This window comes from Bos indicus x Bos taurus, chromosome 5, assembly GCF_003369695.1.
Source record: "Bos indicus x Bos taurus breed Angus x Brahman F1 hybrid chromosome 5, Bos_hybrid_MaternalHap_v2.0, whole genome shotgun sequence".
NCBI classification, from domain to species: Eukaryota; Metazoa; Chordata; class Mammalia; order Artiodactyla; family Bovidae; genus Bos; species Bos indicus x Bos taurus.
In genome coordinates, this window is record NC_040080.1 from 79,660,697 (window position 1) to 79,679,820 (window position 19,124).

At 35.4% G+C, this 19,124-nt stretch overlaps 1 protein-coding gene across 2 annotated transcripts in view; it reads left to right on the forward strand.

Annotated features, from left to right (window-relative positions):
* Window positions 1-19,124, forward strand: part of LRRK2 (leucine rich repeat kinase 2) — a 207,551-nt gene that overhangs the window by 98,755 nt on the left and 89,672 nt on the right. For both annotated transcript variants that reach the window (XM_027542587.1, XM_027542585.1), the window contains exons 27-33: window positions 2,934-3,120; window positions 4,212-4,393; window positions 9,803-10,032; window positions 10,449-10,576; window positions 12,166-12,384; window positions 15,701-15,902; window positions 16,479-16,567. In XM_027542587.1, coding sequence (XP_027398388.1) covers window positions 2,934-3,120; window positions 4,212-4,393; window positions 9,803-10,032; window positions 10,449-10,576; window positions 12,166-12,384; window positions 15,701-15,902; window positions 16,479-16,567 — 1,237 coding nt within the window. The remainder of the gene's footprint in view (window positions 1-2,933; window positions 3,121-4,211; window positions 4,394-9,802; window positions 10,033-10,448; window positions 10,577-12,165; window positions 12,385-15,700; window positions 15,903-16,478; window positions 16,568-19,124) is intronic.

A 19,124-nucleotide genomic window follows, 5' to 3' on the forward strand; every position in this document is an offset into this window, starting at 1 on the left:
AAAAGCAAAGGAACCAGAGATCAAATTGCCAACATCCACTGGATCATCGAAAAAGCAAGAGTTCCAGAAAAACATCTACTTCTTCTTTATTGACTATGCCAAAGCCTTTGACTGTGTGGATCACAATAAACTGTGGAAAATTCTGAAAGAGATGGGAATACCAGACCACCTGACCTTCCTCTTGAGAAAACTGTATGCAGGTCAGGAAGCAACAGTTAGAACTGGACATGGAACAACAGACTGGTTCCAAATAGGAAAAGGAGTACGTCAAGGCTGTATATTGTCACCCTGCTTATTTAACTTATATGTAGAATACATCATTAGAAACCCTGGGCTGGAAAAAGCACAAGCTAGAATCAAGACTGTGGGAGAAATATCAATAACCTCAGATATGCTGATGACAACACCTTTATGGCAGAAAGTGAAGAGGAACTAAAAAGCCTCTTGATGAAAGTGAAAGTGGAAAGTGAAAAAGTTGGCTTAAAGCTCAACATTCAGAAAACGAAGATAATGGCATCTGGTCTCATCACTTCAGGGGAAATAGATGGGGAAACAATGGAAACAGTGTCAGACTTTATCTTTTTGGGGCTCCAAAATCACTGCAGATGGTGACTGCAGCCATGAAATTAAAAGACACTTACTCCTTGGAAGGAAAGTTATGACCAACCTAGATAGCATATTCAAAAGCAGAGACATTACTTTGCCAACAAAGGTTCATCTAGTCAAGGCTATGGTTTTTTCCAGTAGTCATGTATGGATGTGAGAGTTGGACTGTGAAGAAAGCTGAGCACTGAAGAATTGATGCTTTTGAACTGTGGTGTTGGAGAAGACTCTTGAGAGTCCCTTGGACTGCAAGGAGATCCAACCAGTCCATTCTAAAGGAAATCAGTCCTGGGTGTTCTTTGGAAGTACTGATGCTAAAGCTGAAACTCCAATACTTTGGCCACCTCATGCGAAGAGTTGACTCATTGGAAAAAACTCTGATGCTGAGGGGGATTGGGGGCAGGAGAAGGAGATGACAGAGGATGAGATGGCTGGATGGCATCACTGACTCGATGGATGTGAGTTTGAGTGAACGCCAGGAGTTGGTGATGGACAGGGAGGCATGGCGTGCTGCAACTCATGGGGTCAGAGTCAGACACGACTGAGCTACTGAACTGAACTGAATTACACTGTACCTTCAGACACCATTTTCAGGTGTACATTTCCAGTGTTTATATGTATTTCTTTAAATTTATTCTAGTTTCACAAATGAGCATGTACTTGGCCACCTTTAGGCTCCAAGCTTAGTCTTAAAGCCAAGAGGCATTGCCTTTGAACAACTTTACAATTGTCAATTTTGTCTCAGTCACATTGTTGGTCACACATACGTGTCTTGCCTTTCATATAGTCAAATAAATTTTATTGCTTTCAACTGTTTTTATAAAGTAACTAGAGCAAAATCTAAATCTAATAGAGCAATATCTAACAAAGTAGAGCAAAAATGTTGCTTTATAGATCTGAATCTTGGTCTAGCAGATCTTAGAATTAATTTATCATGCTTCAAATATGCTGGGTGAAAAGAATCAGTAACAGTAGTAAAAGTCCAGGCAACCTTTTACATAGTCAAATATACCACAGTTGCTACTTTTAGTTTTTCTACACATGTAACCTTACACGTGACATGTGTTTTCCTGCTGTTTCTTACAAACTTTGTTTCCCTGGTGACTCAGGAGGTAAAGCGTCTGCCTGCAGTGCAGGAGACCTGGGCGTTCAATTCCTGGCTTGGGAAGATCCCCTGGAGAAGGAAATGGCACCCCACTCCAGTACCCTTGCCTGGAAAATCCTTTAGATGGAGGAGCCTGGTAGGCTATAGTCCATGGGGTCACAAAGTGTCGGACATGACTGAGCACTTCATTTTCTTTTTGGGTAGCTATTCCTGTATGAAAGCAACAAATTTTCATTGAAGGCATACTGTACACAAGATATCATGATCAGTGTTATGGTGTATATCACACTGAGACAAGCTGGTAATAAACTTGAGGACCTGACCTCTGAAAAATCCATCCAGATTTGAATGAGATTGAAGAGAGAAATGGAAGCTACATATTTGTGAATCTTGTATAGAAGGCAGGAATTTTAATTTTGTTAATTATGATTTCTCATGCATTGTAAATGTAAAATACAATCTTTCATTCTGATTGACATTTTTATATTTCTGAAGTAGGGAAATTAGACCTCAATTTAGTTTTTATTGGGCCTTATTTAAATGTTCCTATTAAGACATGCCTTTTTTTTCCTACCACATATACCTTTACATATACAAAAAACCACACCTGTGTACTCATATATGTTTTTTTTTTTAATTTTCTTTTCTTTTCTTTAATTTCTTTTAATTGAAGCATGATTACTTACAATACTGTGATAGTTTTAGCCGTACATTGAAATGAATCAGCCATGGGTGCCCATATGTCCCCCCATCCTGAATCCCTCTCCCACTTCCCTCCCCACCCCATCCCTCTGGGTTGTCCCAGAGCACCAGCTTTGAGTGCCCTGCTTCATGCTTCGAACTTGCACTGGTCATCTTTTTACATATGGTATTGCATATGTTTCAGTGCTATTCTCTCAAATCATACCGCCCTTGCCTTCTCCCAGAGAGTTAAAAGCGTGTTCTTTACATTTGTATCTCTTTTGCTGCCTTTTTTTTAAGATTGTTGTTACCGTCTTTCTAAATTCCATATATATGCATTAATATATAGTGTTGTTGTTTCTCTTTCTGACTTGCTTCTCTCTGTATAATAGGCTCCAGTTTCATCTGCCTCATTAGGACTGACTTAAATAAATATTAGTTTTAAAATTATATCTTATTCTCTGCTGAAAGTTATTTGTGATGTTATTTCATGTATTTAGGAAATACTCACTTGATTTTTATTCTCGACATTGTATTGTTTCAGCCTGCGGTCCTTAGATATGAGCAGCAATGATATTCGATATCTACCAGGTCCTGTGCACTGGAGATCTTTGAATTTAAGGGAACTCTTGTTTAGTCATAATCAGATCAGTATCTTGGACTTGAGTGAAAAAGCATGTGCATGGTCTAGAATAGAGAAACTACATCTTTCTCATAATAAACTGAAAGAGGTAAGGAGATCATATTTGTTTAAAATTATTGCCAATTTGAAAAAATGTGCTTTTGTAATGTCTGTTATCATAGATGATCATTTCAAAATCTGTTATTTGATACTGCTTACTTTTTGAGTAAGATCTAATCCTACCCTGAGGTAAATGGGTATACTAACATGCTTAATTTCCTTAAAGATTGCCTTTTGTACTCTCTTTTATTTTGAATATCTATATATTTATATATGTTTGATTGCAAATACATGTAATGCTTTAATTGTGTCAATTTACCATGAAATCTCTGATCTGTTAACAGACTCTCAGACATGCTGCATTTCTCAAGTTTCACCAGGCCGTGTATAGCCTTTGTTCTTCAGCTGACATTGTTTTCCACATTCTTAAATTTCTGTATTCTTCCATCATACTCCCTCACCCCCTCACCCAAATGGACCAGTCTTTATTATAAATCTGAAATTAACTGTCCATTCATCCCAGCTTCAAGCCTATTGTCTATAAAAGCCAAAGAGAGTAAAGCGTCTGAAACCATGAGGTTCCAGAATAACTCTGCATAATTTTGGTACCTAGCTTTTTTGCATCAGATTACTGTTTGCTGTTATAAAAATAATGAGTATTACTTAAAAATTTGGAATATTGCAATTATTATGCCACCTAAGGTTTAAACATTTAGTTGTATTTTGAGAATGTTAAGTTATATGTAAATTTGTGATGATTAGATCTTTGGTTTTGCTGAAGAGCATAGTGAGAGGGAATAGCCTGAAGCCACCGACTATTGGATTTGGATACATATAAAAAACTTCTTTATTTCAATGTTGTGAAGCAATGAAATATGCTTCCAAGGGAAAATGGGTTTTAAAAGATTATAAACAAATGCCGTAGATTGTTTTGGGTAAGTCCTTTATATTTATGTTTTCAAACATTTTTGATGGGAACTATGACAAACCTTTGGAAAGTTTTAGAACTCTGTTGGAAGGCTGTACAGTTTGCTCATAGAGTCTCGGAGCCTCTCTTGTTTTCTAGTAGCATCTTGTTTTTTGATAGCACACTTTTCTTCCTTCCCACCAACAGCGTTTGCTCTTTTTTATTTCATTAAGATTCCTCCTGAGATTGGCTGTCTTGAAAATCTGACATCTCTTGATGTTAGTTACAACTTGGAACTGAGATCCTTTCCCAATGAAATGGGGAAATTAAGCAAAATATGGGATCTTCCTTTGGATGAACTGCATCTTAATTTTGATTTTAAACATGTAGGATGTAAAGCCAAAGACATCATAAGGTTAGATACTTTTATTTTTATTTTTTTAACTGAATTTGTTTCCGATGTCCTTTTCTGGTTACTTTGGTGGATATATAGTTACAATTCATAAAAAAGAATGTATAGGACCATCTAGCATGATGTACTCTATGTCATTTGCCTTTTACTTAGTAAATGGTGCCACTGCAGAGCTTTTAATTTCTTCCTGGCCAAGTTAAGGTTGAGAAAATTACTTCTCCTTATTATGCTTTTCAGTAGAAATGGACTCTAAAAGGAAATTATTAATCTTTGTTCTCTTATTACCAATTATCAATCTGAAGAAATAGAGCAGAATATAATGGCTTCTCAATCTGGGTTTCATGTAGGAAGTATTTATCATATGTCTATTCTATCTTAAAGCATTATAGTTACTTAAAGGATATAAAATTACTTCTGTTTTGCCTATGAAGCTGATAACCTACTCAACCTTATCATTTTTGAAACCACCAAAACTTTCAAGTATGCTTGTTTCTGATTTTATACTTTATGAACTTCAAGTTAATAATGAACTTTATTCTATTCTTTGTTACCATTTGAGCATGTTAGTCTTGTTACCTACCCATAAAATCATGTTTTTATTTCCACAAACTGCTCCTATCTATATTTATCTTATAGGTTTCAACTCAGTTATCACCTCTCAATGGATCCTTGACTTGCCTATAATATCTGCTGTGTTTACTCTCTGTTTCATTCGTGGCACCAAACACAGAGTCTGGCATACAGTTAATAATTGTTGCATTATCAGTGAACTTGGAGTTCCTAACTACCTACTTATCTAGTTACCCAATTCTCTTCCTTAAATTTTCATAATTTACATTTGACTTTCTGTCTATTTTATGATCAAAGTGTTTGTGAGCAGTTATGCTAAATAACATGACTACCCCTCATCCTACATAAGTATTTCCCATGATTTTCCTTTCTGAAACTGGAAAAGATGCTCATATAAAATTTGTTCAATTCTTACTAAACATTTAGTTGTAAGAAGTTTTCAGAGTATTAAGCTATCAAGCTACTATGTAACTTAAATATTTTTAAACCTTTTAAACATTTTTAGAGAGTACATAGACCTGGAGTAATTTAGAAATTGTAGTTCTCACTTGCTTCTTTGAAGAATGACAAAGAATAGTGAAGTCTTAATAAATAGATATTTGGAACTTTGATTTTCTTGTTTATTGGTGATGCAGATTATCAAGAATGTTCCTCAAAGTCCTATTAATTGTGAGAATGAATCAGTTAATATTCCCTAAGATTCACTTATGATTTAGTTCACTATTCTAATTTTGAACTGTGGCAGCATTTTAACATAGTTAAATGTATTTTTCTGTATCCATTTTATTTTTAAGAACATTTACATGTTCTGTTAATTTAAAGATGGTATTGTTAGCCACTGGTAGCACTTCTAGTAAGTTTCAATTACTTTTGCATTAATATTGTTAGGAATAGCAACATATTATCTGCCGATAGTAAAATCATTTATGTGTATCAGTGTAGTTTAACCAATATGCTCTTCCTTTCCATGTACATTATATGTATGCATGTACAATATATATGAATATATACATTATGTATACCATGTATGAATACATGTACCAAATAGAACTTTACTATCAAGGATGAATATAACAGTATGCTTGTATACTCTACCTTGATGGTTTTGATTTTTTTTTGCTGGAATATAATTGCTTTACAATGTTGCATTAGTTGCTACTGTAGAACATTGTGAAGCAGCTCTATGTATACATATATGCCCTCCCTCTGGAGCCTCCCCCTGCCATTCCACCCATCTAGGTGATCACGGAGTTGTCCTCTGAGCTCCCTGTGCTATACGGCAGCTTCTCGCTGTTGTAAACACGGTAATATATATATGTTAATACTGCCTCTCAATTCGTCCTCCCTCTCCTTCCCTGCCTGTTTCCACAAGTCTGTTCTCTGTGTCTATGTCTCTATTCTTGCCCTGCAAATAGGTCCATCAGTACTATTTTTCTAGATTCCATATATATGTGTTAATATATGATGTTTGTTTTTCTCTTTCTGACTTACTTCACTTTTTATGACAAGCTCTAGGTTCATCCACATCACTTCAACTGACTCAATCTCATTCCTTTTTATGAGTAACATTCCATTGTATATATGTACCACATCTTTACCTATCATCTGTCGATGGACATCTAGGCGGCTTCTATGTCCTGGCTATTGTAAATACTGCTGCAATGAACATTGGGGTATATGTGTCTTTTTGAGTTATAATTTTCTCAGGGTATATGCCCAGCAGTGGGATTGGTCCAAGGCTGAACCAGGAGGAATTAGAAAATATAAAAGACCAGTCGTAAGTAATGAAATTAAAACTGTCATTAAAAATCTTCCAACACACAAAAGTCCAGCACCAGATGACTTTCCAGGCAAATTCTGTTAAACACTTAATGAAGAGCTAACTCTTATCCTTTTAAAACTTTTCCAAAATATTGGAAAAGGAGAAGCACTCCCAAATTCGTTCTTCAAGGCCACCATCACCCTGATAATTAAAGCAGACAAAGATATTGCAAAAAAAGGTTCCTTCTCCAGGGAATCTCCCCGTTTCAGGGATCAAACCTGGGTCCCTTGTATTGCAGGCAGAGTCTTTACAGACGGAGCCACCAGGGGAGATCTACAAAAAAAAAGAAAGAAAATTATAGACCAATGTCACGGATGAACATGGACACAAAAATCCTCAACAAAATACTAGCAAACAGAATCCAGCAACAAATTAAAAGGATCATATACCATGAACAAGTGGAGTTTATCACAGGAATGCAAAGATTCTTTAATACATGCAAATAAATCAATGTGGTATACCATATTAACAAATTTTAAAAAATCATATGATCATCTCAATAGATACAGAAAAAGCTTTTGACAAAATTTAGCACCTGTTTATGATCAAAACTCTCCAGACATGGTCATGCTGCTGCTGCTGCTGCTGCTGCTGCTAAGTCGCTTCAGTTGCGTCCGACTCTGTGCGACCCCCTAGACGGCAGCCCACCAGGCTCCTCTGTCCCTGGGATTCTCTAGGCAAGAATACTGCAGTGTGTTGCCATTTCCTTCTTCAGAAAATGGGCATAAAGGGAACTTATTCAACATAATAAAGGCCATATATGACAGACTAACAGCAAGCATCATTCTCAGTGGTGAAAAACTGAAAGCATTTCCCCTAACATCAGGAACAAGACAAGGATGTCCAGTCTCACCACTTAGTCAACATAGTTTTGTAAGCCCTCACCATGACAATTAGAGAAGAAAAAGAAATAAAAGGAATATAAATTGAAAAGGAAGAAGTAAAACTGTTTGCAGATGACATGTTACTATATACACAGAATCCAAAAGATTCTGCCAGAAAACTGCTGGGATGTTATCAATGAATTTGGTAAAGTTTCAGGATACAAAATTAATGCACAGAAATCTCTTGCATTCCTATACACTAGCAACAAAAGAGTAAAAAGAGAAATTAAAAAAGTAATTACATTTACCATCACAACAAAAGAATAAATTACCTAGGAATAAATCTACCTAAGGAAGCAAAAAAACTATACTCAGAAAACTAAAAAACACTGATGAAAGAAATCAAAGAGGATACAAACTGATGGAAAAATATACCATGTTCTTCTATTGGAAGAATTGATAGAGAAAGAATTGATAGAAAATTAATATACTACACAAAGCAATCTACAGATTCAGAGAAATTCCTATCAAATTACCAGTGGCATTCATCACAGCATTAGAACAAAAATTTTTGTAGTTTGTATGGAAACACAAAAGACCCTGAAAAGCTAAAGTAATCTTGAAAAAGATAAATGGGGCAGGAGGAATCAGGTTCCCTGTCTTTAAACTATACTACAAAGCTATAGTAATCAAAACACTATAGTATAGTACTGGCACAAAAAATAGAAATATAGACCAGCAGTACAGGATAGAAAGCCCAGAGATAAACCTACAGACTTCCTTGGTGGCTCAGATGGTAAAGCGTCTGTCTACAAAGAGGGAGACCTGGGTTCGATCCCTGGGTTGGGAAGATCCCCTGGAGAAGGAAATGTCAATCCACTCCAGTACTATTGCCTGGAAAATCCCATGGGACAGAAAATCCCATGGACTTGTAGGCTACAGTCTGTGGGGTCGCAAAGAGTCAGACACGACTGAGCAACTTCCCTTCGATCTATAACAAAGGAGGCAAGAGTCCAATAGAGAAAAGACAGCCTCTTCAGTAAGTGGTGCTGGGGAATCTGGACAGTTACATGTAAAAGAATGAAATTAGAATTCTACCTAATATCATAAAAAAAAAATAAACTGTAAAACCCTTAGAGGAAAACATAGGAAAAATACTCTTTGACATAAATCACAGCAAGATCTTTTTTTGACTTATCCCATAAAATAATGAAAATAAAAACAAATAATTGGCACCTAATTAAGCATAAAAGCTTTTTGCACAGCAAAGGAAACCATAAACAAGATGAGAAGACTACCCTCAGGATGGGAGAAAATATTTGCAAATGAAGCAACAGACAAAGGATTAACCTTTAAAATATACAAACAGCCTATGGAGCTCAATATCAAAAAATCAAACAGTGCAATCAAAAATGGGTGAAAGACCTAAATGGACATCTCTACAAAGAAGACATACAGATGGCCACAAGGCATATGAAAAGATGCTCAGTATCACTAATTCTTAGAGAATGCAAATCAAAACTACAATGAGGTATCACCTCGCATCAGCCAGAGTGGCCATCATCAAAAAATCTATAAGCAATAAATGCTGGAGAGGGTGTGGATAAAAGGGAACCCTCTTACACTGTTAGTGGGAATGCAAATTGGTATAACCACTGTGGAGAACATTATGGAGCTTCTTTAACACATGGCAAAACCAATACAATATTGTAAAGTTAAAATTAAAAAAAAAAAAACAATAGCAAAAAAAAATAAAATAAAACTTGTTAAACAAACAAAAAAAACTAAACATTGATCTACCTTGATTCTTTATCCTATGGGCTTTGTAAAATTTTATGCTTTATAATTTTTAGAGTTTTATTTGTGGTATTTGAAGAAATTGTGTATGTGTTTTATGTAAAATTTTAATGAGTATTATAAACATTTTGATACTTAGATTCTTTCTAGTGTCATCATATTTGATGAGGCTTCTAATCATTATCAGCTAGACCAACCAACATCACTAACAAAGTAGATGTATTAACAATGCATTGAAAGACACATGCATTATTAAGTTAGTATGAGTTATGTGCTCTTTTGCATACTGTACATTATGACATTTTGATATTTAAAATAATTCAGTGCATAAGAATTCACCTATAGCCTAAGTACGCTGTTAAGCAGGTTATTATTTTATTTTTGTTTTTCAAATACCAGGTTTCTTCAGCAGCGGTTGAAAAAGGCTGTGCCCTATAACCGAATGAAACTTATGATTGTGGGAAATACTGGGAGTGGCAAGACCACCTTATTGCAGCAATTAATGAAAATCAAGAAATCAGATCTTGGGATGCAAGGTGCCACAGTTGGCATTGATGTGAAAGACTGGCCCATCCAAATAAGAGGCAAAGGGAAGAAAGACCTCATTCTGAATGTATGGGATTTTGCAGGTATTTATTTTGCTAAATTTTTTATTCAGATATCTTTTTTAAAACAGGGAATTAAAAACTGAATTTTCTGTTTCAATACTACAGAGACCTGATGGATCATATGGAATTATTCCAAAATCATTTATTTCTCCTAATTCTTCCCTTGCCACCAGAATGGAGAAGCCATGGAAGGAAATGTTAGGAACCAGCACGTGTCAGCTGAAGCTACATAGCTGACACATAAGCAAGAAGTTGTCAATCCCTAGTAAAAACCCAGTGTAATCTTGTAGCTGTTACCTATTGATTGTTTCTCTCTCTCTCTCTTTTTTTTTTTTTTGTATGGTAAAGAGTGGGTAGTGCCATCTAACTTTATTTTTGAAGAAGAGGATTTTTGTCTATTCTCTGGAAGACTGAAAAGTTCTCCAATCTTTATTTAGGTCGTGAGGAATTCTACAGCACTCATCCCCACTTTATGACCCAACGAGCCTTGTATCTTGCAGTCTATGACCTCAGCAAAGGGCAAGCAGAAGTTGATGCCATGAAGCCTTGGCTTTTCAATATAAAGGTGATATGACCTAATAATTTGAAAATAGAAAATAGTTCATGGGTTTTCTTATTGTATATAAGGTGATTTATTTGGGGCAAATAGTACCATCAAACAGACTTTTCAAATACTTTTTTTGCAAGAAAGTTAGAAGAACTTAAACTTTGAGTTAGGAAATTTTTAGGAGTAATTAAGTTGTGACATGAAAATAGTATGTTCTATGTTAATGAAAGATATAGAAATTTGAAGCCCTTTTAATCTGTTAAAAATGAGAATATATGTTAGACTATATTTTTATATTCTTTTTTATTTTATTTTATTTATTTATTGGCTGCACTGTGTGGCTTGCAAGATCTCAGTTCTCTGACCAGGGATTGAACTTGGACCATGGCAGTAAAAGCCCCAAATCCTAACCATGAGGCTATCAGGGAGCTCCCTGGTATTATTACTTATGTATAACATGAATTTCCTTAATTTTAAATAAACTGTAGTAAGAAAAAGAAGCAATCTATGCATTACCAACTGTGTCCTCAGAGGCAATTTAGTGTAAAGCCCTGTAGGACTTACAGTTTTAAATGGTCCCAGATGAATATTATATTTGAAATTTTGTAACTTTTCCATTTTGTCTCTTACTGTTAGATATTCCTTCATGTATATATGGTTTAAAAAATATGTGCCTTTTTAGAATTGAGACTAAAGTAAAAATGAATGGTTATTGAATAATGCTCTAGTAGGCTCTTCTGTGAGGCAAATCTGAGCCACCAGGGAAGCCTACTATTAAGAGACATTTCTAAGTATAAAGACAGGTCAACTTAAAAAGTATCAGCAGATACATGCTTGACTTTATCTTATAATCTATAGATAATACATTAGAATATGTAATGAATCCATACACCTTTTCCAAAGGAATACCCAAGACAGAAGTAGCAATAAAGTTATAAATGACAGTCATCAATCAGATGAAATAATTTAGATGAAGCTTTTCTCTCTCAAAGAGACGGGGACTGGGCAAGTGGTCAGGAAGGAAATACAATGTGCTTTTAACTTTGTATGAAAAATAATGTTCAGTTCCACTTTGCTGAACATAGTTTTGTTTTTGCCAAATAAATCCTCTACTTCAAATTACTGTCCAAATGCTTTTATTACTTTAGTGACTTGTTTTTTCTTTGTAGAAGCCACACTGAATTACTATAATTTGAATTAATAAGGTTTAATTCAAAGATAAGGAAGAGAAAATATAAAACAAATTATTACTCTGATATTATTTGGGTGTTATTAAATACTATTTTATCTAGAAGCCTAAAGCACACTTAAAGAATAACCCATTTTAGGCACAGAAGAAAGAAATGTGCTATTACTGTCACATGGGCTGCCTGAAAAGTGACAATAACTAGATTAAGAAGGAGCATAAAAATGACTTTTAAAAATTTCTTAAGTTTAATTTGTTTCCTTAGGTTTAAGGAAGGGAAGACAGTTGTCATTTTCTTCTTGAAGTCTTTTGAATTCTCATTTCGACTCTAGTGAATTTCGTAGAAAGTGAATATCAATGGAAATATAAGCAGTGTTGATTTTAAAACAAACACAAGAGTATTTTGTATCTTCCCCCATAGGCCCGTGCTTCTTCTTCCCCTGTGATTCTAGTTGGCACACATTTAGATGTTACTGATGAGAAGCAGCGCAAAGCCTGTATCAGTAAAATCACCAAGGAACTCTTGAACAAACGAGGGTTTCCTGCTATACGAGATTACCACTTTGTGAATGCCACTGAGGAATCCGATGCTTTGGCAAAACTTCGGAAAACCATCATCAATGAGAGCCTTAATTTCAAGGTAACATGGTTCATTGCCTACCCTAGGTGGTAGATAAATATAATTTATTAACTCTTACATTCTGCAACTGCTAAGAAATATCAGCAGTCTTGAGAACAACTATCTTAAAAGTGTGTTTTTTTCTTATCTGTTAGCATTATTCAAGTACTTTTAATTTTAAAATTATTTATGTTAGACTTAATTTTGAACTCATAGAATTAGAAATTAAAAATAATTGAGAATCCTGAGAGAAAAGGGTATCTGAGAGGCTGAGAGAATGTTCCTGAGAGAATCTGGGACATGTTTCTGATGCCCTTTCTCTCCCAACATCCTATAGTATTGATTCAATCAAAAGGATAAAGATGGATGTTGGGATCTTGGAGTTATCTTTCTTGTATTTTTCTTCGACTGGTTTTCCTCCATCTGCTCCTTTCTTTTGGAGTTTCTGTTTTACGTTCATCTTGGTCTTTGTTGTTCCTTCATGTCTTTGTCACTGTGATCCCCCTTTGAAATATATATATTTTTCCCCTTCAATATTGAGAGAAGGCTCTTTCATCTGGTCACCATGGTCTCTAATTTGGTTTTCAACAATGTATAAGCCATATTCTAGTTCAGACAAACTTTAAGAATTATGTTTTTGATTTACAAAGTTTTTATTTCTGGTAAGACAAATATAGTTCATAGAGTTCATAAAACACAAATAAATTGGTTAACAAATGCTTGTTTTTAATACTGGAAAGAGAAAGAAATTTTACCTGGGCTCTACAGATAGCAAGGGGTAAACTGTACTGGAAAACACTTTGAATAGTTCAATATGACAAACACAATAGTGGATCTCACTGTTAGTCTCTATTGGTTTAGCTCATTAGTACTAATGATCAAAGCGGTGGCTCCTAACAAGGGTCTTGTTTTGCCTGGAAAGTCCCAGTGTAATTATTGTGTCTCACTACATTCTCAGAAGCATTCCAGTTTGGATGATAAGTTATACGGTCACCTTGGTTATAGCACGTTGTCCAGTTAGCTTAGTTCTGTTCCATTTCTACAGATTATGCTCTGTCCAAAACTTAATGAGCCATTTGTAAGTGTGCCCGTATTTGTGGTGCCCAGATAGAGAATTTGCACATTTATATCTTTCCACACATTTATCACAATCAATAAAAGCTTTTACAAATGTGGGTCAATGGAGTTTTATGTTAGAAGAATAAAATATCATTTATCTCTAGTTTTTGCTACTCTTTTCTGAGACATATGATTAAAGAGTGACATGACTTTTATGAAACAAATGCATCAAATTAATATATTCAATTAAATATCCTCTTTACCCAGGGAGTTTCCTTTTGAGACTCTCTGTACTTACAGAACTTTGCTGTTACTTATAATATTTTAATAGCTTCTCTTTTATCATTGATATCAGACCATTTATCATATTTTAAAAAAGAATTCTTAAAGTATGAGTTTGTTTTGAGAAAATCTGAGTTTAGTTGAGAAGTCTATGAATAAAGTAGTTGATTCATCAAGCTGGACTAGTACTACTTTAGGCTAATAGCAAGTTAGACCAGTTTACTGGCAATAAGACCAGTCTGCTTTCTGCACTTGTACATGAACTCTGAAGGCAATACCGGATAGGAGGTTAACAACAAATGCTTTGAGAAACGGCAGTATTATTTGAAGGAGGGTATATATTGCAAATGGATGCATCATTCTGTTATGTTGGTTTGAAAATTCAATTGGCTGCTTTGCAGAATAGTGATGCAGATGACCCCAAAACAAAACGCCTGCCAACTTGAATATTCTTTCCTCCCTGAGGTGCCTCAACCTGTATTCAGTCAGCAGCTTTTAATCTATTTAGAAATCTTTTTTGTTTGGCCTTTCATTTGTTTTTCATCTTTTCCTTTTATCTTGATCTTTTCTAATCTTTGTGTGTCTCACTCTTATTAACATGTGTCCATGCAGAGTTTAGAATAAAAGCTTTCTGCTTCTGACTGTTGGTGACCTGATGATAAAGGAAGTAGGACAAAATAGAAATCAGTGCCAACAATGTCCCTCTCGGTCTTGTCCAGCCCCTTAGCAGAGTGGGATCCTTTGCTCACCCTGTAATCCAGCCCTGTAAAATCCATCCCTTTGTTACTTGACTACTATGTGAACTCTTGTTTACTTTTATATGTAGGTTTCCCTTCTTGGGTTAAACGGAAACTTCAATCTGAAGTTCTGTTTTATCTTAATTTATAAATGATGAAGAGAGGGAATATGAAAAGTGGAGATTAGTGAAATTATATTTAATTTTCTGGTTCAAGGGGTATGTCTAAACAATCTTGACTGTTTGGAAGTAAATATGTAAGTAATTTACATATTTATATATTTATAGCAGTTACAGCTGCTATAAATCAGGTTCCTGAAGGATCAAGAGTAGAAAAAGAACAAGTATAAAGTTTATGTGTGTGTGTGTGTGTGTGTGTGCGTGTGTGCAGGTATAATAAACCCAGTTTCTATTTGTATAAGTTGAAGAATTCAAGTAGAAATTTTATTCTTTATTGTCAAGAATATATTCATGGGTTGAGAAATGAGGAGAGTTTGCCACCTGGTGGTTTGCAAAGGCATTTACTATTATTAAAGTTGTATTTCTATTTAAAATTAGATTTTTAAGAAAAAATGTTTGGAAATATTTTTATTACAGAAACTCTCTTCATAAGGTCATTCTATTAAAATTTTGATTTTAATTAGATTCTAAGTGTAAGAGACCCCAAATCATCTTCTCGTATAGAATCATTGGGGTTTAGATGATTTTTTTATTTTTCCAAGTTCAGGTCTCCATGAAAAAGCATAGCTTGGTGAGGAAATTTCATGTCTGTCTCCAGACTTCACTGTTGATATGTACATCCCACTAATATTACATTTTGCAAATAGCAAGAACAAAATTTAGTTTTACTTTCGGATGTGGATATTTTCATCTAAAAAATAAAGTCCAAAAGCTCTTACAATCCTGACCTTTATGTTAGCATATCTATTGCCTGTAGATTTAATGTCTTAGAAAATAGTAGGTCCTTTATTTAAGGTTAATGATTTGTCCTGGATTTCGCCATGGATTTTCTGAATACCTTGATAATTATTTCCATACAATGTTATTTGATAGTTCTTTCCAAATTGGCTTCTGTGTTCATTTTTTTTTTCTTTTTTTAAGGTAATCTTATTTATTTCTCACGATTTAATTAGTCTTACATTGCATCTTGATTTTATTAAAAATAATCATTTTCTGAATGATTAGCACAGAATTTACCAACCACCTGACACATAGATGTATAAAATGGATTTTTACAGCTTGTCATCTGTAATTTCATAGATCCGAGATCAGCCTGTTGTTGGGCAGCTGATTCCAGACTGCTACGTAGAACTTGAGAAAATCATTTTATCAGAGCGTAAAAATGTGCCAATTGAATTTCCTGTAATTGACCGGAAACGATTATTACAACTTGTGAGAGAACATCAGCTGCAGTTAGATGAAAATGAGCTTCCTCATGCAGTTCACTTTCTAAATGAATCAGGTTTGTTTATTACATATTTTTTCAAAGCTCTGCAGTAGAGTTGGTGAAAATGTATCTGAACCTTGTATAGAATTTACATTTAAAAGAATATTGAAAAATTCTTTAATAGGTAGCTGATGTTTTTTTCTTTTTGAAAGATCATCATGTGTACTGATGTGGAATCATATATTATGTCATAAGAGAAAAATTTAGAAATTATCTAAGGACAGTAGTGGAAAAAGTCTCTCAGCCAGAGTTAAAACACGTGGATTCTAGAGCTTGACTGTAGTATTCAGGAACTGTGAGACTCTAAGTTCAAGCTATATCCTTCATAGTATCAAGTGAATTTAGTGTATGTGGAAGTTATTTTTACACTTGCAGGAGAATTATTATTGTGATGGTTTAACTTGGCACTTGGAGAATCAATGGTTGACTGAGATGAAAGCTAGGATGCACTGGTTCTGGTCTCAGCTCTGACCCCAACGATGCTGAAGTTTCCTAATCTGTAAAATGAGGAGGCTGGGCTAGATTCTCTGTGAAGCCCCTTGATATTTTCATATTCCAAATTCCATGTTTCACTTTTGATTTTTCCTACAGGGGTCCTTCTTCATTTTCAAGACCCAGCATTGCAGTTAAGCGACTTATATTTTGTAGAACCCAAGTGGCTTTGTAAAGTCATGGCACAGGTTGGTATATTATACTTCTGAGGCATGGGGGTAACACCTAGAGTACTGAGGTTTATAGAGTTTGTGTTTAGTTAAGGTAGAAACTCCAAATACTTTGGCCACCTGATGTGAAGAACTAACTCATTGGTAAAGACCCTGATGCTGGGAAAGATTGAAGGCAGGAAGAGAAGGGGACAACAGAGGATGAGATGGTTGGATGGCATCACTAATTCAATGGGCATGAGTTTGAGTAAACTCTGGGAGTTGCTGATGGACAGGGAGCCCTGGTATGCTGCAGTTCATGGGGTTGCAAAGAGTTGGACACAACTGAGTGAACTGACTGAAGGTAGAAAGTACTGTGAACATAGAAAATGGTAGAACAATTTTTGTAGAAGATTGCATAAATAAGAACTTTGTGGAAGAGGAGAAGATATCTTAGAATTTAATGTCTTTGTTTTCAATTCATAGACAGGTGTTTGTGTCACTCTGTTCCATAGTACCTTTCTAGATCCAAGAAGTTTTTCTTTATGCAGTCTTCTCACAAATTGTTCTACCATTTTCTATATTCACAGTTTTTTGGCTTGTTTATTGATATAATTAGTTGAATGAAAGCTTTGTGAAAATCTGTGGAGTAAATAAGTATAAGAAAATTGGGTTGATGAGCTTGTGAAACCTCTGTCTATAACATGTCGGGAAATTTTGACTCTTCAGTGGAATATAAAACTCTGGGCTTCTCTGGTAGCTCAGATGGTAAAGAATCTGCCTGCAATGCAGGAGACTCAGGTTTGATCCCTGGGTGAGGAAGATCGGCCTGGAGAAGGGAATGGCTGCCCACTCCAGTATTCTTGCCTGGAGAATTCCATGGACAGAGGAGCCTGGCAGACATAATTGGATTGATAAGGCTGTGAAACCTCTGTGTAGACAATAAGGAAGGAAATTGTGACTTTTCAATATAATATAAAACTCTAAATGCTTAGCATTTTGAAAAGTGGTAGTTATGGCTGTCTATATTTCATATGGAAAATTTCTTCTATCAATAATAATCAGTTACCAATGAGTTTATATTAATTAGCTACCATAATCCTCTCTGTAGATTTGCCACAGAAAACCATTCAAACAACACACTAGCTCAGGGTTCCTCAATGTCAGCCCTATGGACATTTGGGGGCAGGTAATTCTTTGTTGTACATTGTAGGAGGATAGCAGCACCTTTGGCCTCTACCCTCTAGACGCCAGTATGGCGTCTACATCTTTGGCCTCTACCCTCTAGTACTTTCCCAGTATGAGAAGCAAAAATGTACCCAGAAATTTCCAAATATTTTAGGAAGTACAAAATCACCTTGGGGAGGACGACTGTGTCTGGATTAATCATGAATTGAAATGAGCTTAGGGAGGGAGTCTTCAGCATGTGTACTCACTGGAAGCTATTTTTCTTATAAGTGTAATTTATAGTTACTAAAATATATCTTTTTACATTAGAAATCTCTTTTCTAATTAACCACAATGTTAATTAAATCCCTTCAGATAATCTGAGTGATAGTTCCTAAATTTCTTTTTTTTTTAATTATTTATTTTTTTTTTGGAGGCTGATTACTTTACAATATTATATTGGTTTTGTCATACATTGACATGAATCTGCCATGAGTGTACATATGTTCCCCATCCTGAACCCCCACTCCCACCACCCTCCCCATCCCATCCCTCTGGGTCATCCCAGTGCACCAGCCCCAAGCACCTTGTATCATTCATCGAACCTGGGCTGGCAGTCTGTTTCACATATGATAATATACATGTTTCAATGCCATTCTCCCAAACCATCGCACCCTCGCCCCTCCCACAGAGTCCAAAAGACTGTTCTATACATCTATGTCTCTTTTGCCATCTCGCATACGTGGTTATCAATACCGTCTTTCTAAATTCCATATATATGTGTTAGTACACTGTATTGGTGTTTTTCTTTCTGGCTTACTTCACTCTGTATAATAGGCTCCAGTTTCATCCACCTCATTAGAACTGATTCAAATGTATTCTTTTAATGGCTGAGTAACATTCCATTGTATATACGTACCATAGCTTTCTTATCCATTCATCTGCTGATGAACATCTAGGTTGCTTCCATGTCCTGGCTATTATAAACAGTGCTGCGATGAACATTGGGGTACACGTGTCTCTTTCGATTCTGGTTTCCTCAGGTGTGTATGTCCAGCAGTGGGATTGCTGGGTCATATGGCAGTTCTATTTCCAGTTTTTTAAGGAATCTCCACACTGTTCTCCATAGTGGCTGTACTAGTTTGCATTCCCACCAACAGTGTAAGAGGGTTCCCTTTTCTCCACACCCTCTCCAGCATTTATTGCTTGTAGACTTTTGGATCACAGCCATTCTGACTGGCGTGAAATGGTTCCTCATAGTGGTTTTGATTTGCATTTCTCTGATAATGAGTGATGTTGAGCATCTTTTCATGTGTTTGTTAGCCATCTGTATGTCTTCTTTGGAGAAATGTCTGTTTAGTTCTTTGTCCCATTTTTTGATTGGGTTGTTTATTTTTCTGAAATTGAGCTGCAGGAGTTGCTTGTATAT